At 43.4% G+C, this 23,948-nt stretch overlaps 1 protein-coding gene across 1 annotated transcript in view; it reads left to right on the top strand.

The window, feature by feature from the left end:
* Positions 1-23,948, top strand: part of SERGEF (secretion regulating guanine nucleotide exchange factor) — a 220,343-nt gene that overhangs the window by 47,887 nt on the left and 148,508 nt on the right. The window contains 1 exon segment of the mRNA XM_072793871.1: positions 1,482-1,648. Within this exon segment, the coding sequence (XP_072649972.1) occupies positions 1,482-1,648 (167 nt within the window).

The following is a 23,948-nucleotide window of genomic DNA, read 5'->3' on the forward strand; positions in this document are numbered from 1 at the left end:
CCTTCAATATTCTGACATTTCCCCCATGAGTCTGTGGTTGTGCTGTAGCTGACACTATAAACCATATGTTGATGGGGGGCCAGATGAAGCTTTGATACTAAACACAGTAGTATCATAGTAGTAGATTTGTCTAGAATTTAATATGCATTGCTTGGTGTTTTGTCTCTTAAGCAGAGTTTTTCTTTGTTAAAATAAACATGTATAAAGAATTTATACAGCGCACATGGTTATGCATATTTATTGCAGAGAATCTGTTAATAATCTATGTCTCATCGGATTTTGCATTTCTGTTGAAATAACAAATGTGGCACTTGGTACAACTGAACGAGTTTGGTGAATTTTTTCTTATCTGGGAGAAGAAAGGCATTTCTCTTTTTCCAAATTCCATTTTCTTCAATCATCTTCTGCACTGGCCAGCTTCCCAGGTGGTGCATCTGGGGGACTGAGGCTTTCCTGGCTGTAAACGATTTTGTCTTTTTTCCCTTCTCTCACTCCCTTCCTTCTACTACACATAGACATTGGCCTTGGGACTATGAGAATTGCTCCTTTGGGTAAGAGCATAGGCTCTGAAGGTCATCTTATGGAGAGAATACACATGAGACTGGCTAAACGTAAGGTGCTAAGAAACTGTGACAGAGGGCAAGGCAGGGGGAGCCTAGGGGACTTCAAGGTGGCTGATGGCCTGAGAATAGACACCTGGGCAAAGCTCAGAAAGTGGTGAGGAGGGGATCCCTGGGTGGCTCAGCGGTTTAGCGCCTGCCTTCGGCCCAGGGTGTGATCCTGGAGTCTTGGGATCGAGTCCCATGTCGGGCTCCCTGCGTGGAACTTGCTTCTCCCTCTGCTTGTGTCTCTGCCTCTCTCTCTCCATGTCTTTCATGAATAAATAAATAAAATCTGTTAAAAAAAAAAAAAAAAAAAAGGTGGTGAGGAGGCCATAAAGTGTGGTCAGAGAGTTCCCTGTAGCCCTGTCCCCGTGTGTTAAGATGCAGACATTGCAGGCTTTAGAATCTGCCTCCGTGGGGCACCTGGGTGGCTCAGTCGGTTAACCATCTGCCTTTGGCTCAGGTCATGATCCTGGGGTCCTGGGATGGAGCCCAGCATCAGGCTCCCTGTTCAATGTAGAGTCTGTTTTGCTCTCTCCCTCTACCCCTCCCCCTGCTCATGCTCTCTCTCTCTCTCTCTCTAAATAAATAAATAAAATCTTAAAAAAAAAAAAAAAAAAGAATTTGCCTCTGCTGGAACCCAGCTCTGGTGCTCACTGCTTGTTTGATCTTGTCATGCCATTTTATCCCTCCAAACATCAGTCCCCTCATCTGTGGAGTGTGGCTAGCTGTGCTCTCCCTACAGGAAGATAGGATGGCTCCTGGTACATGGTAGTTGGTACTAAAATAAACGTTCATGCTTCCTCGTCTCATTCATTGCCTGCTCATGAGAGCATAGCTGTGCAACATAGTCTTAATTCAACTAATGTTTGTTTTTAGAAACTGGCAAGGTGTTTACCTGGGGCCGGGCGGACTATGGTCAACTAGGGCGGCAGTTGGAGTCTCATGAAGACTGGAAAGCACGAAATCAGGATTCATCCTTCCCCTGCTCAGGACCTCAGAAGAGCATGCCTTCCTCTCTGCGTTGCTTAACAGGAGCAGCTGAGGTAGGAAGTGACTTTCCATAGAAGTGATGCATCTCTTTGTCTCGCTTTGCATTGAAGCGTTTATTGAGGGCCTACTGGGTGCTTCTAGTGAGGGCATCGTGGTAGGATCCACGTTGGACCCTGAAGGGGTCCTTGCCTCAAGTTGCTTGGGTTTCAGTATGGTAGAAAAGGGAGGTACCTGGATAACTGTACTGCAAGGCAGACTGTGTGTAACTCCTTTAGAGGCATTCCCAGTACTCCAGGTCTGCTTCAAAGAGTGAGAAATGCATTCAGGCTCTGGGGATCGGGTTAGGCCAGAGTCATGGAGGACATGACGTTGAGCTGTGCCTTGGAGGATGGGCCAGACTCAAGCAAGCAGCTATAAGAGAGAAGAGGACTTTCAGGTAGGCACAACAACAGAGTCACAGGGGCAGGGAAATGAAGAAACTGTTTGGGGGACCGCTGGTGGCTCAGTTTGGCTAGAGCATGAGGAGTCTGCAGGGGCGAATGTGAGGTATTATCAGAAAGATGGGTTAGAACCTGATCAAGGGGGCTTTTATCCTGAGCTAAGTATTCGGCACTTCTGTTTATATTTCCCAGGGTAGAAAATACTGTAGTTCAGTTCCTTATTCGAGCCCCTTTAATTCCCTGAAATGTCTTGAATTTCTACATTTAAAGCAGGAGTCTTAATTTCTCCAGGGTGTGTATTTCTGTTACTAAATTTTACTTTACTGCTGTCCTTAAAAAAAGAAAAGGCTAGGTTTTTGAGAAGAATGAGGATGGCCACGTAGGAAATGTGCCTCTGAACCCAAGTTGGCTTAATGAAGGAATTCAGTTTTCATTCAGAGTCTGTCAAAAAAAATTAATAAGCTAGCGAGACTTCTGTAATTAGCATCAGACTAATTACAACCCTCTTCATACCTAGAGGGCTTCCCTTCCCCCGGGGCCTGCCTGGCCTCCTCCTTCCGGCTATGTAGGACGCTTCTCAGTTTCTGCTGCACATCCCAGACCTGCTCCTCCTGGGCCTTTCCTTAGTGCTGAGGTTAAGTCTGTCTGTCTTTCTCACTCTCTTTTTTTAATCAAAATGGCACTCATTAAACAAAACCACAAAAGCAATTTAGAGATGGTAATAATAATAATAATGATACCATCCCTAATCTTAATCACCCTAACAAGTGCATCCCTTTTTGTATACACACATGTACATACTTTACAAAGTTACAGTGATAGCATTTAGTTTTCATTTATTTAGTCTTCATTTATTTAGTCTTCATGTATTTTATCACCAATGCTTTGCTTTATTTCTTCCTAATCTCTAAGGTCATTTAAAATGGACTATATAGGATCCCTGGGTGGCTCAGCGGTTTAGCACCTGCCTTTGGCCCAGGGCGCGATCCTGGAGTCCCGGGATCAGGTCCCACGTCGGGCTCCCGGCATGGAGCCTACTTCTCCCTCCTCCTGTGTCTCTGCCCCTCTCTCTCTCTCTCTCTCTCTCTCTCTCTGTCTATCATAAATAAATAAAATAAATAAATCTTTAAAAAAATAAATAAAAATAAAATGGACTATATAACATATATGAGTCCAAGGTTCTGGGATTTTCCAAACCATTCTTTGATTGTTGGACATTTATATCATTTCCTCTTTTTTTGTCAGTATGGTGGACTCTGCAGTGAACACCCTTTTGAACTGTTTCTTTAAGAAACAGTCTGGGGGATAAAATTGCAGGGGCAAAGGCTGTGAACATCTTTATGACTTTTGCTGTGTTTCTCAAGGTTCTGTTTGAAAGAAGTTGACTCCCCCAGCAGTGAATGAGGGAATGCACTATTTTAGCTGGTATTGTCTGCTTTGCCAGTACAGGTGCTGAGAGCTTGGTACCGAGTGCTTTAGACCCTTTACTTTTCTTTGTCTTTCTCAGAACATTTAAGACTTTGTGGTCTGGAAGCATAGCAGAGGCCCAGAGGCTTCATGGATCTTTCTGAGTCTCTGGTTTCATTGGCAAGACGAGGATCCTAATGCCTCCCACAAAAGGTCATCAATGAGGATTACACACAGGGTTCTTGGCATGGGGCAGGCACTCAGACACTGTTGGGTCCTTTCTCTTCTTTGCCTTTTAACATCCTGTGGTGGCCGTCGTGTGTAGCACTGTGACAGATGAGGCCAATCACACATATAGCCTAAGTTGCTGACAGTAATGTGACTTTTGTTTAGCTTCTAGGAAGGGCAATCTGGGGAGTTGGCTTGAGCTCTGAGCCTCGGGCAGCTTCATTTTATGGTCTCTCCATCTCTGCTCTCCAGTCTCTGGGGTGCTGGTATGTATACTTGCCAGTCTCACTGCAGGTTCAGACCCCAGGCTATCTCCTTTCGGTACATTTGGTCTGGGAATTATCCCTGCTATCAATGTCCAGATCTGACCTATCAGGCATCTATTTGCCTGAGGCCCGGAGCTGGGCTAGTGGGCAGCTCTAAGCTGCTAGGAGTGAATGCACCTTGGGAAAGATAAAAACCATACCAAACTAGGTGTTGCCCTGAGCGGGGCTTGGCCAGGGACATCCAGGGACACCTGTGGAAGCAGGAGTAGCCTAGAAGTAAGCTAATGATTGCTGACCTTCAAGGAAGTGAGTGCGGCCTGTAGCTGAGCAGTTGCCTTCTTCTCTGTCCAAAGGATAAACGGAGTGCGGAGCAAGGTGTCTGGGCTGGGATCCAGAGTGACAGCCACATGGGAGGGGAAGCACAGGTGGTACAACCATTCCTTTTTGTGAACAAAACAAAGCAAATTAACACAATGTTACTTGGTGGTTATTGTGGGCCAGGCAGCATACTGAAAACTTTACGTGTATTATTTCATCTTCCCAATAAAACTGGTACAAGTGTCGTAATCGCTGCTTTATGAATAAGGAGACTCAGGCTCAGGATGGGTAAGTCACAGGCCCCAGATCACACAGAAGGGAAACACTGGGACTGGGACTTGACCTTGAAGTATTTGAAGCTCACATGCTTTCTGTGTAGATAAAGTTGCATCTGTCCTTTTGCATATGTATCCTCACCTGGATAAAAGTTCTGGGAGTCTAGAAGGCAGAGTCTCTGATTCCCAGAGAGTCTCAATTCTACCTTCTGAGCCATGTCTCATCTCTAGCCTGAGAAAGACCTTGAGACTGTAGACCCGACAGGCCTTTCTTTCGTGTTCTTATGGTGGTGACGACTATGTGTTTCTTGCTCTATCAACTTGGCCTTAGATACTCGGCTCACCTAGTCACTCTTGGAAAATTCCAGGTATAGCAGAGTCATCAGGACTAACCCGCCCCATGTACGCATCAGGGCAGAGTGTGTGTGAACCACAGCAGCTTCCCTGGCCCCGGCTGGTGCTGCCACCTGCACATTTCCCATGGAACCTTGGCTCTAAACTCTGCTTAAAGGTGGAAGCCTGTGTTTCACAGTTGGGCAGAAGTGCTTGTGCTCACTTAGTGGGTCCACTGGGGCTCCCCAGGATTCAGTAGCAGCTAGAGCTGGGCATCCAGTGTGTTCCTGGAATGATTGGAAGACCTGCTTGACCAAGGGCAAACAGCCTCTGAGGGGGCAAGGTCTGGACTGGGGGTCAGAAGACCTGGCTTCTAGCTTTGCTTCTCCTGGGATTGAGTGAATTTGGGCAAGCCCCCTTTCCTCCTATACCCTCAGTTCTCCCATATGTGGGTGGGGGATGTTAGACCAGGTGATTCCTGAGGTTTCTTACAGATCTAAGAGTCCTTTCCATTTCTGATTTGTATTTTATAGAAATGATCACTACTTAAATTCATAATGACTCCTGCCCCTGGAGTGCCTCAGGGTCATAGCCAATATCACTTGACCCCTAGCTGCTGGTTCAACCGTGGCAGACCTGGGCATTTTAACTAATCCAGAGGTTCTAGGCTATAGTACCACTTGAGCCTTGCTCTGCCTCTTTGCCTTGGCTCTGTTCTCTGCCCTTGTTCCTTGTCCCCAGGGCCTCCTGTTCCAGTTTAGGTCACTGGGATTTAGTATGATGCTGCCGTCTGGTCCCCCCAGGACTTGCAGTTCAGCTTTGATTCCTGTCCCTGTGGCTGTGACCTTATTGCCAGGGGCAGGCGGACCTCTGTGACACTACTTTCTGGGTTCCCCACCTGCCACCCCCTCTGCGGACTTTGTGTGTGCTGTCCCACCTTTCCTGCTTTCTTGAGTTTACCTCCTCCTTGGCTTTGGGATCTTGCCTATTTCATAGTCAACCCAGTAAACATTGGTTGACACCTGCCACATACCTGCATTGACCGCATGGTGGTGGTGGGTGGGGAGGTGGATTGAGAGATAAATACATGTCTGTGCCCTCAAAGAACTCCAGGTTTGTAAGTAAATCCTTACTGTACAGAGTAGATGTGCTATTAGAGGTGTACGGAAGGCCCGGGGAAGTGGGAAGATGGGGATGATTTATGCTGAAGACACCAATGAACAGAAATGTTGTTTGAACTGGGTTCTTAGAAATGAGGAGGAGTTTGGCAAAGGGAGAAGGACATTCCAGGCAGAAGGGACAACATGAACTGAAGCCATGAGTCTGGATCTGTTCCACCTCCTGGGACGGTCAGAATGCCTGCCCATTCCAGTGGACCAGCGTCACTTTGAGGTCTAGCTGCCTGTCTAGCCTGTCCCACCACTGCCATCCATCTTTCTGATAGGGTTACTGTCTGAAGGAAAATAACTTCCACGTACCTTATCTCATTTGCTCCCAGCGTGATGCTGTGAAATAGGCCAGACTTGGAGTGATTATCCTCCTCTCACAGTTAAGGAAACTGAGGCCCAGCGAGTCTGGGCCGTTCCAGCCGTTCCAGCTGGGAATTAGGAGAGGGCCCGAGACAAACAAGCCTGGTTCCCAGCGTTTCTAAGGGCCTCGCTGTGGGCTCAGTCTGCAGCCAGGGTCCTGAGTCATGTTCCTGGTTTAAATTCTGCCCACGTTTGGTTGAGGAGCCCCAAATCCCAGTCAGGGAGCTCAGTGCACATGTGCACACGTGTGCACACACACACGTAGCCCTTGGAGCAGGAGAGGCCTCGTGGAAATAAACAGGAGTTGAACCAAGGACTGGGTACTTGTCAGGCCCGAGTGCTGTCAGCCCTGACTTTGCCGCAGGACCGGAACTGTCTGGTGGAGGGCCTACCTGTGCGCTGGGTCTGGCTGAGATCTGTCAGAACGAGTGGGCAAGAGGCTATTTTTAGTCTGCAGAGTCACTCACTCGGCTGTGCCAGCTGAGGCTTGAGCTAGTCCCCTGTGCTTTCCACACGGTTAGTTCAGAAGGAGAAATACCACTCGAATGCTGTGCAAAACCCATTAACAGACCTGGAAGTTTCCAGGGCGTCTTTGTCCTGCAGCTCCCTCGGAAGGCTGCCCTTCCTGGGCGACCTTCCTCCTTTCCTATATTTAATGCATTTCTAATTTTAAGTTTGTGTCAAGACTGTGGGACTTCGGTGCCCTAAATAACACAGAAATCTACCACCAGCAATCAGCTGAGTCCAGAGGGCTCTGACAGGATTGAGCACAGCCTGAAAAAGCCTCCCAAGTAGCTCTCTGGTAGGTAACCTCCAGCGTCACTGCCGTTGTGAGAGGAGCACGAGGTCCCTGAGAGCGTGCAGCCGCCGCAGCCCGAACCTTCCAGGCGCAGCAGGTTTCAGAGGCGTCCCCAAATACGGCAACAGTGTCCCCCCAAAGACTGTTTCGTTGGGAGGCTGGAACGGCTAGCACGTCTGCGCTGCTGCTGCTGACCTGACGGGAGGAGTAATCACACCAGACAAACGTCAAAGCCGTGGACTGGGTTTGTCCATGTGAACGCTCAGAAGACAGAAGGGAGTCACCAGACAGGGCTGTTTTGTTTGAAAGGGATGGTAAAGGGTATGACACAGCTAGCACTTCTTTATCTTGCTTATTTATATTTATCATCTCTTCTCACTAAAATACCGGGTCCAGGATGGCAGGGGCCTTGTCTGTCTCATTCAAAACCATGTTCCTAGGATCTAGAAAAGCTCCTAGTACCTCCTGGTTGCTCAGTGGATGTTTGCTGACTGAATAAATTAAAATAGAATGAAAGAAATGGTTTCCAAGGTGCGTGACCCTCTTCAGGCCCGCGGGGCTCCTCCGTACTGTCTGCGCTTCTCGGTCCCGGCCAGTCCAGGAATCTGCAGGTGTGAACATTTGCATGTTTACAGGCATTTGGGCATCACATGTCCTGCAGAGCAATATGCTCGACAACCTGGAAGTTTCTTACAGAACCTGTTGATGAGGCTTATAGTCCTTAGGGCTTCAGGGCTTAACAAGTGCTGCCATGTATGTGCATCTTCAGTTTTCCTCTTTTTATTGAGCAGATGCTTGTGTCTGCCTGTCTGTCCGGGCACTGCATTAGGCGAATGGGGGGAGCAGAGAAGGGTGGGACAGTTCATGTCTTAGGAGCTTGTGGCAGGGCTAAGATCAGTTCGTGATAGGACAAGCTGAATGTGACAAAGCTGTGAAAGAGAGTCTGACAATGATCCCATCCCTACCCATGTCCTTGGGGACCTTTTCTTTCTTTCTTGCATTTTCAGCCCCTCTGGTTCTGTTGGATCCTGCAGGGTTGGGGTGGGGGGTGGTTGGGGTGGGAGGTGGTGACTGGATAGGCTTCCTAAATTGGAAGCTTTGACATTAAATTATTTCTCAAGGGAGCTAATGCAAAATAACAGGGGAATCTTGGCAAGAACTTGCATTAGGAGGAAAGCAGAGGAAGAGCAGCCAGATAGAGACTGTGTATTGACAGGAGAGGGAGAAAGCAAGCCAGGAACTGCAGTGTTCTCAGAAGCTAAGGAAATTTCAACAAGGAGGTCAGGGAGGTCAGAGGCTGAGAAAAGACAGCTGGGAGGTTGTGGCGACACCTCTGAGAGGCTCAAGCTGGGACGTAGGGAATGAGGGGATGGTGAGAAATGCAGGCTGCAGGTGTGAACAACCCTGCCAGAGATTCAGTGGCCAAAGGAGGATGAGAACAAGTTCAGGAATTGGGAGGAGGAGAGTTTGGTTCGAATTAGTTTTGTGAGCTTGTGGAAACTGGAGTATGCGAGAAGGCCAAAGGACAGAATGAGAGAAAGAGAGAGAACGAGCTGTGAGCAAAAATGCAGGAGGCAGGGGGCATAGCTGGAGCAAGGCACCCAGGGAGATGAGAGAGGCTTGGAATCTCTGTGCAAGGGTGCGTTCTAACAAGATGCAAGGACACTTTCTGGTAGCACAGGAGTGAAGAAAAAAGGGGACATGTGAAGATGGAATTTTTGAGGTGGAGAAGTGCTTTCATTGACGTGTATATACCTTTTGTCATCGTGGTATGTCTTAATTTTCTTTATTTATTCAATAAGTATTTATTGCAAGCCATGCATAGCACAAGGTGCCAGGAATTTAGAGCAAAGACAAAGTTGCTGCCCAATAGCTGTCACATGGTATTTATTAGTGCTACAGTAATTATTAATATGTCCATCTCTAAATCAAACATTGAGTTCTTTGAGCACAGACACCATCTTATTTATCTATGTGTAATGAGGGCCCAGCTTGGTCCAGAGCAAAGGATTGGTGCAAGTGTGCCAAGAAAGGGTGGGAGGCCCTGATAGGTGGCTTCAGTCATCCTGGTTAGATTGAAAGCCAGATTATCTGTTGGCATGATGAGGTTAATGTGGGGAGACTTCCGGGCAGGGATGATTTAGCTTTACTCTGTAGTGAGTCCATCCAGCAAAGTCTGGCAACTGCCTGGAAATGGCAGAAGAAAGACACTATTATTGGTTCTGACCCATGAATGGTGGGCAGGGCAGTTGTTGCTACCCTTATTCTAGGGGCAAGGGAGCAGAAGTTCAGAGAGAAAGCTGTCACAGGCTTCAGGTTATGCAGCACCTGGTTTCACAGTGCAGGGACTGGAACTCGGCTCTCAGAGCCCTTGTTCTTCTCATTGCCAGCCCTGGACAACAGCTTCCTCTTGGGACAGTTCTGACTCGGTGTGGCCCTGGGCTCCGGCTCTGACTCTGGGCCTCTTAGTTGGGTCTGATAGAGAGCTGGTGGCCCTCTCTAAACTTGCAGTCTGGGTCTTGTTTTCTGAGAACAGCAGGAAGAAGAGGGTAGCCTCAGCCAGGACTGGGACAGTGAAGTTAACTCACGATTGTGGTAGACCATACTGCTGGCTGGAGTGGGAGGTCTGATGGGCAGTCTTGAATGTGGAGTGAGACCTGGCTTGGAATTTCTGCTCTATTACCTACCATCCAGGTGACGTTGGGTCAGACATCTCCGAGGTGGGAGTAATAATATCTGCTTTATCTTGCCCACAGGATTATTGAAATATGCAAATGAGATAGATAAGGGTTTTATAAACTCTAAGGTGCTGTGCAAATGTTATTGGGTTCATAGCATATGAGGTACTCTGTGCTTCAAATACCAGTTTTGTTCTAAGTTTGGGTCAGAGCTGCTCTTCTGTCCTAATCACTTTGAGATCTTAGAAGCTACACATTGTGATAAACACTTCTTAGAACCAGTGAATGTAGCAGAGGCCAGATGCTTGGTAATCCATGGCCAGCCCCCATGTAGTGCCACAGAGCGTGGATTCCTGTTGAGGTTAGCCATCAGTGTTGACAGCAAGGATGCTTCTTGCTTGCTTTCTCCCAGCTGCAGAGGAAATTCATCAGCACCGATTTAAAGTCCCAGTGACCTCATGTGTCACCACCATGCTCTGCAGCATTACAACTGCCCCAGGCTGCACCAGGGTCACCCTGGAGCTGACCAGCTGTCTTTTGTTGCATTTGACCTTGAAAACTGGGCTGTCCCAGGGTGAAAGTAAACCATGCAGAGGTTTAGAGTGAAAACAGAAGCCAGTGAAGGTTTCAAGGAGGCTGCGGTGGTTTTTTGAGAGAAGTGCAAGCTCTGTGAAGGCTGGTTGGCCAGGAGACTAAAACTGCCTCTATCTCTGCCACTGTGCCTCTAGCTTGGACCCCCATTATCTATCACCCAGTTTCAGTGGCAGTCTCTCGAGTGAGAACCCCTTGTCTCTAGTTTGCTCATCCCAGCTGCTCCCACCCAGCTGCCAAAATGATATGCTAAAATATAAGTCTGATTTTGTTATGCCCTTACTTTTTTGTTAAGACTCCTAAAAAATGTAGAAAAAAATGTATTCCACAATACACATTTATTGGAAACCTACTACACAGAACAAACTTAGCCAAACCTTTAGGATATAGAGGACGATAAGACCTAGCCTCTGTCCTCAAAGGGAAGGAGAAGCACAGTCTATAACCACATATAAGCACAGCCAGGGTGCAAAGAATAGAGCATAAGGTCTGGGGTTGCCATCAGCCTTGTTCACCACTGAATCTCCATCACCTTGATTGGTGGCTAGCACATGGTGCTCAGCAGATAATTGTTACAGGGATGGATGTGTGCCCTTCCTTTTCAATGGCTTCCCATCTAGGATGAAGTCCAGAATCTCTAGTTTGACATAAGCTCTTCTTGATCCTGCCCCCATCAGAATATCCAGCCTCACCTTCTAGTAGTCTCTCCCTTGCATTCTGCATGTCATCTGTGCCGAACCAACAAAACTATCATATATTTGAGGTGTTTGAGTCTTTGTGCATGCTGGTTCTTCTGCTTCCCTTTGCCCTTGGCAGCTTGGACAATTGCTATTCATCCCCAAGTAGATAACAAGGATGATGTCTTACATTCATCTCAGTATTCCTGCCATCCAGCCTGACAAACCTGATTCTTTTTTCTTTCTAGACTTTTTCTTTGCTTAGTGTCATTACCCACTTTCCTTGGCTTTGTTGAGTTGCAGTCCCTGAGGCTCTTTTTCACCTTCCCTCTACCTAGCTTGTCCCTGATCCCTCTTGAGGTTCCAGATCTGGAGTTTGTTGGGTGCTGGCTAATAACCTTGGCCTTCCTTTTGTCTTTCTTTAACATTTTCTCTCTCTCTCCCACACTGGCACTGCCCAGGTGGATGGATCTCTGTGCCAGTTCCACTTATACACAAACTCTACCCTGAGCAGGGCATGGATTTTGCCAGTCTCATTACCCAGGGACTGCACTCTGTGTCCTGGACCCTGGTCACTGTCTGGGACCTTGTTCTGAATGGCTGATTCCGCAGCAAAATGCCATCTGCTCGATTCTGAGGGTTGCCACTTCTTGGAGTTTCCTGCTTGGAGGCCCAAGTCAGCTTCCTGTCTTCCAGGCCCCTTTGGGTACTTTATATTAGGTGGCTGTTTTAGGAGCCAGCCCTGTAGTCATTCCTCTTTCCAAAGGTTAATTCCATCAAGTTTCAGCCTCTTCTTGGCCTGTAATGTCTTGAGTCCCTGAGGCCTTGCCTGCTAGGCACCTCTTTTTTTTTTTTTTTTTGGCACCTCTTAAGGTAGATAAAGAGAAAACACTGCCTTTGTCACTTCCAAAGAAGCCAAACTAGGCCATTCTGTTGGGATGTGGCCCTCAGAACCCCAGGACCCCCAATGGTGGAGGGACTACTGAATTATGACAAGAAGAGGGAAGTTAGTTTTTGTGTGATTACATAACTCCCTTTTGTGATGCAGCAGCTCTTGGTGGGGGCACTGTCAGCGGTGGTGGGGATCTCCTGCACCTTCAGATGCGTGTTTGGAAGGGAGCTCTTTTCCCTGAATGCGTGGTACCATGCAGCACTGGGGGAGACTGGCTGTAGGTAGCAGAAATAGAAGAAATCAGAGATGTCTTTGCAAAAAGAGCAGCTGCTATGAAAATCAATTGTGAAGCTTTGGCTTTTCAAAGAGGCCAGAAGTGTAAGGGGCAAGGGAAGCAGGAGGCAGAGTGGGGGCCCACTCACAGGCTCTGGGAGGCTGCTTGTAGCTCCCTTGAGGACCTTGCCATGCACCACTTCAGGAGATCCAGCTGGCTGGGGATGGTTGCTCACGGCTGCTGAACAAAATGTAGGTCGTTGTAGCCAGCACCCCCAGGATTGTGTGAGGGAAGTTCCTCACTCCAAAAAGGTAATTTAGTCATTCTTGAGGATCTTCTTTGCGGTTTTATTTCCACGTGGTTCCTTTAGAGTGAGATTTTTTTTTCTTTATTAATAGCCTGGAGCATGCATATCATTTGAAGATAGAGTATGTATCAAAGAACAACAAACAGAAGAGGGACTTGGAAGAATCAAGAGACTTAATGTTGTGGTTTCATTCTTGGCCAATCCGCTTTACTTCTCTGAGCTTCAGATTTTACATCTGTATAATAATACTTAGTTGGCCTACCTTTCCAAGCTGATGTCAAAATGATGTTGTGGATATGAAAGCATTGTGTAAACTATGAAGCAATAAATATAAGTATGTGAGTAGATTTCTTTGTCATATCCAGTCTGCTCTGTGTTTTCAGGAAACTTCAATTTCTTATTGCTCTTTGGAAATTGTTATCTATTATCATAGAGTTGGAATTTTTAAAAGATTTTATTTATTTATTTGAGAGAGGGAGAGAGTGCACACAGAGGGAGAAGTAGACTCCCCACTGAGCAGAGACCAACCCCTACCCCCGATATGGGGCTCGATCCTGGGATTCTGGGATCATGACCTGAGCCGAAGGCAGATGCTTAACCGACTGAGCCTCTTCATAGAGCTGGAATTTGATATGTATCATTTCCATGATTCTTGTGTTCCTTAATTTAATCCATCAGTATGTGTTGAGTACCCAGAGTGCATTAGAGCTGTGGACTTGGAATGTGACAACAGGGAGGACACAGAGTCCTAAAGCTTTCTAAATGAGATGTGATTGATAGTCTAAATCTCTCCTACAGGTCAGAGAAGAAGACTTGTGAACTGAGAGATCTAGAGGTTGTGCAGGGAAGAGTTGTTGGCTAGGTCTCTTGAGTCTTTGGGAAAGCTTTATCGAGCAGATGATGTTTGAAAGCTGGGCCAAACTGAGTTTGATGGTTGAGAAGACCCAAGTCTTTTTAGGTTCCTGAAGGGTTTATGGAAGAGGTTGGTTCTTTCCAAGGTGCTAAACCTGAGGATGGTGTTGGCAGGCTTGAATACCCAGTTAAAATAGATTTGATTTGGAATAGGATTTTTTTTTAGAAATAATGATAACTCCTATATGTTGATCATTAACTGTGTACCATGTATTGTGCTAAGCATTTTATGAATATCACTTTCAATTCTTACCACATGCCTGTGAAGCATATACTATTTTATCCCCGTTTTGTAGATGAGGAAGCCGAAACTTGGCCAAGTAACTTGCCTAAGGACACAGCTAGGGAATAGAACTAACGTGGTGGCAGTGTTGTGGTCTAGAAGACATACAGGTACCTGGATGATGTTTCCTAGGCTGGAGGACAAGGAGGTGACTGAATGATTTATTTATGAATGATAAATAAGTAAAATCTTTTTTTTTAAAGATTTTATTTATTTATTTATTCATGAGAGACACACACAGAGAGGGGCACAGACACAGGCAGAGAGAGAAACAGGCTCCCTGCAGGTAGCCCAATACAGGACTCAATCCCAGGACCCCAGGATCACAACCTGAGCTGAAGGCAGATGCTCAACCACTGAGCCACCCAGGCACCCCTTGAAAAGATATTTTAATTCCTTGTGGTCCCTTCTTGGGCTTTTGTTTCCATTCAGAGAGGCTGCAGTGATGAGTTTCAGAGTATCCCAACCCCAGCTCCCTTACCTGCAAATCCAAATTGTACTACTTCTCGAGGCTCAGATTAGAGTTTACCTATTTGAATTTTGGGGGGACAATTCCAGTTGCCATTTCAAATATAATCTGCCTGAGGACAGATACCATATCTTGGTTGCAGCCATATCATTAGTGCATTGCAATAGTGCCTGTCAGAAAGTACATGGTTAGGATTTGTTGTAGAACTGAATGGAAACCTCTTCTCACTTAGAGTTTGAGTCACTTATATACTCTAATAGCCGATCACCTCATGTGTGGTGGTCTTCCAGAGGAAAGCATACGGCGCTGCAGACTGGGCACTGTATTTTAGGGTTGTTTTGGATCTCATGCCCTGCTTGGCAGGGGGCAAGGGGCTAGGGCACACAGGAGGCACCTGGAGAAGCCTTGGAGAGAGCTCCACCCACTCTGAAGCCAGCTTGGAGAGGCTTGCTGTAGGATAGCTGTGTTGCTGGCTAACAGAGTTGTGATATATTACTTCTGGAGGGAGAAGAACAAGAACAGAATGCTGACTCCTCCAGTCGTCTCAGCATGAGGGTTACAGAAACATAAACATCTTCCTCCGTCTGTGGTGCTCTATCCCTCAGATGCCTTTTTAAAGGTAAGAACACAGAGGCATGCAAATGGTACATTTCCCTTTGCACCCCTCGTGGTGCAATTTCTGCTACTGCATGGGGATTTGTGGGAGCAGTTCTGTAGATGCTGCTGTACAATGCATTTATCATTTACTCCCCTGGCATATTTTGCCAAGCTGCATAATTTCCCTGTTCCTTCCTACACTCACCAGCTCTGTGACGATGATGCATCTGGTGGCCAAAGCCCTCCTGATCAGCTTGTGGTATAATGGAAAGAGCAGTATATTAGTTAATGATGACAGCAGGTGGCATTCACCAAGCCCCGGTGGAGTGCCAGGTTTTCTGCCAAACGCTTTCTAGACATCATGTCTTTAATCTTCATGACAACCCAGCAGAGTTGGGATTATTATTCCTCAGTTTGCAGATGATGGGAGTGAGGCTTGGGGGTGGTTGCTGGTCCAAGGCTACATGGCTAATAAGTGACAGATCCTACTGCAAAGCCTGTGCTATGAAATACCAGGATTCCATTTTGAACTCTAATGTTAATTCACTGTGGAACCTGGGACCAGAAACTCTGCCTCCCTGGGCTTCAGTTTCCTAATCTGTCTAAAGAGAACCAGTTCCAAGGGTCTTCCAAAGCACTTAAGCCCAGTACCATTCTGATTTGGCTGGAACTCTTACCTATCTAGATTTCTTTTAGGTTTGAGAATTTTTGTTTTCTTTTATAGTGGAAGGCTAGCTGCTGTATATTCATTCCTCAGCAACAACATTAATATCAGGCAATTAAGAATATGCATAGTGTAAAATAGTATGGGTCAGTACTGTCCAGTAAAACTTTCTATGATAATGGAAATGGTCTGTATCAGTCCAGTCCAGTGGCTGATAGCCACATGTGGCTGCTGAGCACTTGAAATGTGGCTAATATGATAGAGGAACTGAATTTTACATTTTACTTTCATTCAAATTTGACCACATGTACAGTAGCCTACTATATTGGACAGTGCAGGTATAGACAGTATAATAGTATAAAACCAAATAGAGAGTATAGATTCTTCCATTCTCATCCCATCTTTAATTTGTCTCTTATATTCCAACTAAGGCTTTTGATTTCCATAGTTCATTTTTCCAGAGGTTTAATACCTGATATATTATTATGTTTGTATTATGTGTTCAACTTCTGGCAATTCAAACATAAAATATTGCATAATTTTTCTCCTGCCTATGAGACAAATAGAAAAGATGCGTAGTGCTGTATGCATTTCTCAGATAAGGAAACTGAGGCATAGAGCAGTTAAATATAGTACTAGGAGCTGAGTAAATACTTTTTGCATAAGTGATGTACCTAAAGCCAGTTTTAGAATTTAAGATCAGGACTGGAATATAGTAGTATAAATCCGAATATAGTATATAAATTCTCCCATTCCCATCTCATCTTTAATTTGTTTCCTGTACTTCCAATTAAAGCTTTTGATTTCCAACCTAAATGTCCATTGATGGATGAATGGATAAAGAAAATGTCTCTCTTACTGGGGGTTATTCTGTATGTTAGTAAATTGAACACCAATAAAAAATAAATTAAAAAAAAAAAAAAAGAAAATGTCTCTCTTTTGATTCCTGGCCAGCGTTTCCTTTATTTTTCTTACTACTGGTATGCCAAGCAGAGAGTAGAGAAAGTCTCCTCATTAAAGGTAATTCTTTTAATGTTAGGAGGGGGATTTCTTCTTTTCATTTGATACCTTTCTGTACTATTTGATTTTTTAACTCTATATAGACATCACTTCATTATAATAATAAAAAATAGATACTTGAGAAAATTATATGAAATGCTATGAGGCTGCATAATGGAACTGTTTTGTAGCTATAAGAACTCTCATGCTAGTCAAACAAAGACAGGCATGTTTTTCATGTCAGATCTGTAGTCAGAAGAGCATTAAATTCCAACCTGATTCCATTTCTGGTAATAGTGGAGGAGTTCTTTTGGACCAACTCTCCCACAGAAAACAAGTGTAAACTCAGACAAAAATGTAAAAAAGAAATAGCTGAAGGAACTGGAGAGTGACCAAAAGCAGGCCCATTCTTCATAAATATGAAGGTCCTGAAGGTCAAGGAAAGATTGAGGAATAGTTCCAGATCAAAAGGACTCAAAAGAGACAGGGCAACTAAATGAAATGTGTGGATCTTTTTCTTATAAAGGACATTATGGGAACAATTGGTGAAACCTAAATGGAGTCTGAAGTTTTGTTTTTGGTTACATACCAGTGTTAACTTTTTAGTTAGGTGGTTGAATTGTTGCTCTGTAGAGGGTATTGACGGTTTGGTTGATAAATACACTAATGTATTTTGGAGTGGTAGGGCATCAGTTTGGCAAATTCCTTAGAGATGGTTCAGAAAAAAAATGGAGAAAGAGAGGGGAGATAATATAGAGCAAAGAAGGTAAAATGGTAATATTTAGGGAATATGAGTAAAGGGTAAACCGGAGTTCTTCATATTGTTCTTGTAACTTGTCTCTGAATTTATTTCAAAATGAAAAGATTTTTAAAAACTTCATAGTGAATGATAATAAAAATAGAACACATCAACATTTGTGGGATATAGCTAAAGCAATGCCTTGAGGGAAATTTATGTTTTAAATGTATATTAGAGAAGAAGAAAGGACAAGATTCAGTGACTTAATGTTCCATCTTTAGAAGCTGAAAAAAAGAAAAGTAAATGCAAAATAAGTAGAAAGAAGGAAATAATAAAGGTAAGGGCAGAAATGAATGAAAATAGAAAACAGACAAAAATAGAGAAAAATAACAAAACCAAAAGCAATTCTTTGAAAATATCAACAAAATTTATGCAGCCCTAGCTGGACTAATAAGAAAAAAGAGGAAGAGATCACAAAATACCAGTATCAGTAACGAAAGCATGTATGTCACTACAGATACTACAGAAATTAAAGGATATTAAAGCAATATTCTGAACAACACTGTGCCAATAGACTTGGCAAATTAGATACAATGGATGAATTTTCTGAAAAAGAAAAAAAATACAACTTACCAAAACTGACACAAGATGAAATAGATAATCCTAACAACCATATATCTGTTAAAGAAATCAATTTATTACTGAAAATTTTCCCACAAAGAACTTTGAAACTAGATGGTTTAACTGGTAAATTTTGTCAGATATTCAAGGGAAAAACAATTTTTACACAAACTCTTTCAGAAAATAGAGGAAGAGGAGTGAACACTTCCCAACTCATTTTGTGAAGGTTGGCATAGTTGATATCAAAACCCAACAAAGACATTACAAAAAACAAAAATTATAGACTAGAATCTTTCGTAAACATAGACACAAAAATCTTTAACAAAATATTAGCATATCAAATCTGACAGTATATAATAAAGATAATTTGTCATGACCAGGCTGTATTATCCCAGGAATGAAAATTTGCTTTTACATTTGGGGAAAAAAAAAAAGAATATAATTCTCCATACTAATAAAATAAAGGAGTGAAACCATATAAACATTTTAATAGATGCAGAAAAATGTGAGAAAATTGCAATGTGGTATCACTGTATAAGTCTTAGGTATAAGACAAGACTGGGATGCCTGGTGGCTCAGCAGTTGAGTGTCTGCCTTTGGCTTAGGGCGTGATCCTGGAGTTCTGGGATCGAGTCCCGCATTGGGCTTCTTGCATGGAGCCTGCTTCTCCCTCTGCCTATGTCTCTGCCTCTCTCTGTCTGTGTCTCTCATGAATAAATAAATAAAATCTTTAAAAAAAAAGACAATAAGACAGATAATAAATGTTGACAAGGATGTGAAGAAAAGGGAACCCTTGTACACAGTTAATGGGAATGTAAATTGGTACATATATTATGGAAAACAGTATGAAATTTCCTCAAAAACTTAAAAATTAAAATGAAAAATAGAACTACCATATGGTCCAGCAATCCCACTTCTGGGTATATATCCAAAGGAAATGAAATCAGTATCTTGAAAGATATCAGCATCTCTCTGTTGATTGCAGCATTATTCACAAAAGCTAAGAATATTGAAACAACCTAAATATCCATTAGTGGGTGAATGGATAAAGAAACTGTCTCTCTCTCTCTCACACACACACACACACACACACACATACACAGAGGAATATGATCCATCCCTGAAAAAAAAGAGGAAACCCTGCCATTTGTGACAATATTGATGAACCTGGAGGACATTATGCTAAGTGAAATAAGACAAACACAAAAAGGCAAGTATTGCATGATCTCACTTAAATGTGGAATCTAGAAAAGTTGAACTCATAAAAGCAGAATAGAATGGTGGTTGCCATTGTGGGGAAATAGGGAGTTTTTGGTCAAAATGTACAAAAGGTTCAGTTATATGGAATGAATAAGTTCTGGAGATTAATGTATAGTATGATGACTGTAGTTAATAATACTGTATTACATACCTGAAGTATGCTAAACATGATCTTAAATATTCTTACCACACACATACACATAAAAATAGTAACTAGGTGAAGTGTTGGATGTGTTAATTAGCTTGATTGTGGTAATCATTTTACAATATATGTCTGTATCAAATCATTTTGTATATTTTTAATATATACAATTTCTATTCATCAATTATACCTCAATAAAGCTGGAAAAAATTGACATCCATTTGTGATTAAAAACTTTTGGCAAATTAGAAAAAGATGGGAACTAGGGCACCTGGGTGGCTCAGTCCATTAAGCATCCAACTCTTTTTTTTTTTTTTTTTAAGATTTTATTTATTTTTTTGAGACAGAGAGCATGCACACATAAACCAGGGAAGAGGAGGACGGAGAAGCAGACTTTCTTCCGAGCATGGAGCTCAATGCAACCTGGGGCTTGATCTCAGGACCCTGGAATCATGACCTGAATCAGAGATGCTTAACCAACTCAGCCACTCAGGTGTCCCTAAGTATCCGACTCTTGATCTCAGCTCAAGTTTTGATCTCAGGGTTGTAGTTTAAGCCCCATGTTGGGCTCCATGCTGGGTATGGAGCCTACTTAAAAAAAAAAAAAAAGAAGTAGAAGGAAACTTTTGCAATCTAATAAAGGATATTTATAGAATGTAAATGTCACAATTAATGATGAAAGATGGGAAGTGTTTCTCGTAAGATCAGAATAAAGCAGTGTGTTTTATCTTTTTTGTTTGATATTATACTGGATGGATGTTCTAATGAGTGCCATAAAGTAAGAAAAGGAAATATAAGGCTTAGCAATCAGAAAAGAATAAGCAGGGGAACTTGGTTGGCTCAGTTGGTTAAGCATATGACTTTGGCGCAGGTCATGATCCCGGGGTCCTGGGATCCAGTCCCATGTCAGACTTCTTTCTCAGCAGGGAGCCTGCTTCTCCCTCTCCCCACTCCCTGTCCATGCTCTCTCTTGCTCTCTCTTTCAAATAAATAAATCAAATCTTTGAAAAAAGAGAAAAGAAGCAAATCTGTTTTTATTCACAGATGGCAATCATGCCATTAGAATAGAGAATCTTAAGGAATCTATAAAATAACTATTAGAACCAAGAAGTGAATTTAACAAAATACAAAGTCAACATTCAGAAATTGATTATATTTTTTGTATAGCAGTAGCAAATAATTGGAAGATCTTTAAAGAGCAATTTTTGGGGTGCCTGGGTGGCTTAGTTAAGTGTCCAACTCTTGATGTCAGCTCAGGTCTTGATCTTGGGGTCATGAGTTCAAGCCCTGTGTTGGGCTCCACACTGAGTGTAGAGTCTTCTTAAAAAACATAAATAAATTATTTATTTTAAAATTCTTTAAAAAAGCATAAAATATTGATAATAAAATTAGCAAAAAAAAAAAATGCAGAAGACCTGTACATAAAAACTACAAAACAGTCCTATGAGAAGTTAAAGAAGACCTAAATAAATGGAGAGATATATCATATTCATGGATCAAAAGACTCAATGTTATTGTCAGTTCTCCCCAAATAGATTTGTGGATTTAAAGCAATCCTATTCAAAATCCCAGATGGCTTTTTTAAGAGGAGAGATTGACAACCTGACTCTAACATGTACATGGAAATGTAAAGGACCTTGAATAGCCAAAGCAATCTTGAGAGGGAATAGAATTGGAGGATTTACTTTGCCTGACTTGAAGCTTTGCTATAAAACTATAGTATGTCAACAACAAAAGTACGAATAACTTGATTAAAAAATGGGCAAAAGACTCGAATAGATATTTCTTTAAAGATGATATACAGGGGGGATCCCTGGGTGGCTCAGTGGTTTGGCGCCTGCCTTTGGCCCAGGGCATGATCCTGGAGTCCCGGGATGGGGTCCCGCGTTGGGCTCCCGGCATAGAGCCTGCTTCTCCCTCCTCATATGTCTTTGCCTCTCTCTCTCAATCTCTCTCTCTCTCTCTCTCTCTCTATGTCTATCATAAATAAATAAATAAATAAATAAATAAATAAATAAATAAATCTTAAAAAAAAAAAGATGATATACAGGAACTCCTGGGTGGCTCAGTCATTAATTGTCCGACTCTTGGTTTACGCTTGGGTCATGACCTCAGGGTTGTGAGATTAAGCCCTGAGTTGGGGAGTCTGCTTGAGATTCTTTCCCTCTCCCTTTGCTCCTCCTACTCCACTTGTGCTTTTCTCTTTCTCTCTCTCAAATAAATAAATCTTAAAAAAATAAAGATATACTAATGGCTAATAGCATATAAATAGATACCCACCACTAATCAGTAGGGAAATGCAACTCAAAACCACAATTACATGGTGACAAATGCTAACTACATTTATTGTTGTAAGCATTGTGTAACAATTAGAATTGTCAAATCACTATATTGTACATCTGAAATGAGCATAACATTATATGTCAGCCATACTTCAAAAAAAAAAAAAAAAAAAAAAAAAAACAACCCACAATGAGATACCACTTCACCTCATTAGGATGGCTGCTATAACAAAAAAGCCCAAAAAACAGAAAGTCACAAGTGTTGGCCAGGATGTAGAGAATTTGGAACTCTCATTCACTGTTGGTAGAAATGTAAAATGGTACAGCTGCTGTGGAAAACAGTCTGGTGGTTCCTCAAAGTATTAAATATAGAACTACCATATGATCCAGCAATTTTTCTTCTGGGTATGTATTCCAAAGAATTGAAAGCAGGATCTTGAAGAGTGTTCATAACAGCATTTCACAAGAGCCAACAGGTGGAAGCAGCCAGGTGTCTATCAGCAGATGAATGGATAAGCAAAATGTGGTATAGACATTCAGTGGAATGTGATTGAACCTTAAGAAGGAAAGAAATTCTGTTATGTACTACAACATGAACAAAGCTTAAGGAAATTATGCTAAGTGATATAAGCCAATCATAAAAGGCAAATACTGAATGATTTCACTTATTTGAGGTACCTATGGTAGTCAGAATCATAAAGACAGAAAGTAGAATCTTTATTCATAATGGTCCCAAACTGGGCACAGTTCAAGCATCCATTAACTGGAGAATAGATAAAGAAATGTAATATAGTCATGTAGTTCAAAAGGAGAAAAATGATACTTCCAACAATAATGAATGAAATCTCAAAAACATTATTCTGAGTGAAAGAACCCTTACACAAAAGAGTACACAGAGCATGATTCCATATATATGAAATTCTAACAGGCAATAATACTAGGTACTCATCATCCCTGTTTCATAGATGGAGAGATGCTAAGTACCCGGTCTAAGGCTGTACAGCAAGTCAGTGACAGAGCTGGCCTGCCACCCAGATGTCTTGACTCCCAGTGCACCATGTTTTTTTTTTTTTTTTAAGATTTTATTTATTTATTCATGATAGTCACACAGAGAGAGACAGAGAGGCAGAGACACAGGCAGAGGGAGAAGCAGGCTCCATGCTGGGAGCCCGATGTGGGATTTGATCCCGGGTCTCCAGGATCGCGCCCCGGGCCAAAGGCAGGCGCCAAACTGCTGCGCCACCCAGGGATCCCTGCACCATGTTTTCACTACCCTCGGCAGCCTTGTTGGCATTTTGGGATATTAGCCCATTAGCACATTGAGAAGAGTGCTGAGGATGCCGGGTGGCTTGGATTTCCTCTGACTTTCTTTGTTCTGAAAAGTGCTCTTCCAGCTTTCCTAGTGAGCCTTCTAGAATGGACTCCACTGATCTGCTAAGCCCCTTGAGCTCTCTCCTTCTTTGCTAGATTGGAAGAGGGAAGGAGCAGCCAGGCTGGAAAGTGCACTATTAGAAAGGATTTAAGGAGAGTGCACTGACTGGGTTATTAGAAAGGATTTTTCTGGGGCTCTTTCCTCTGGGGTTAACACCTTTAATTACAAATAAAACAAGCAAATAACCGTGCTCCTCCTCCTTTCCAAATATTGCTGAGCATCTTTGTGGTGGTGTTCTTGGTCCCGTGTCCTGTGATGTCTGATCATTACGTGCAAGTTGAGAAAGGAACTGACAACACCGTTATCAAAGAGGTTTTCTCAAGGGGAATGACCAAGTCTAGAATAGAACAGGTGGACAGGGTTCCACTGACTATGAATTTGACCTGGAGGCTGGCCTTTTCTGTGTGTTTGCACTTTGGGAATACCCTTTGGGTCTTTGCTTCCTGCTGGCTCATTGGCGTCCCCCCCCCGCCCCCACTGCCTAGATCCTCAGGAATCCCTCAGGAGTCATGCAGCCTGTGATGCCTGGGCACACCTGATGATCCAGAGGAAGCCAGCAGCACACTGTATTCATGCAGTGAGGTGGCACCTCAGCTTCTGTGCAGTGAAACCGCCAAATTAATTCACCGTTGTTAGCAGTCCTCCCAAGCTGAGAAGACTCATGGCAGTTCACAGTGTTCTGGTGCAAGACGTGGTGCTGAAGAGAGGCGGATTTTTCTGTCCACGCAAAAATGCGCTTGCCTGATGTACCTTAATGCTTCATGACCTCAGAAGCCCACAGCCTGGAGAGGGAGGCGGAGACAGGTCGGTGGGTGGATAGAAATCAGAATAATAAAGTCCATCTTCCTTTTTTTTTTTTTTAAAGATTTTATTTTTATTTATTCATGAGAGACAGAGAGAGAGAGAGGCAGAGACACAGGCAGAGGGAGAAGCAGACTC

The sequence above is a fragment of the Canis lupus genome, chromosome 23, assembly GCF_048164855.1.
Source record: "Canis lupus baileyi chromosome 23, mCanLup2.hap1, whole genome shotgun sequence".
In the NCBI taxonomy this organism is placed as follows: domain Eukaryota; kingdom Metazoa; phylum Chordata; class Mammalia; order Carnivora; family Canidae; genus Canis; species Canis lupus.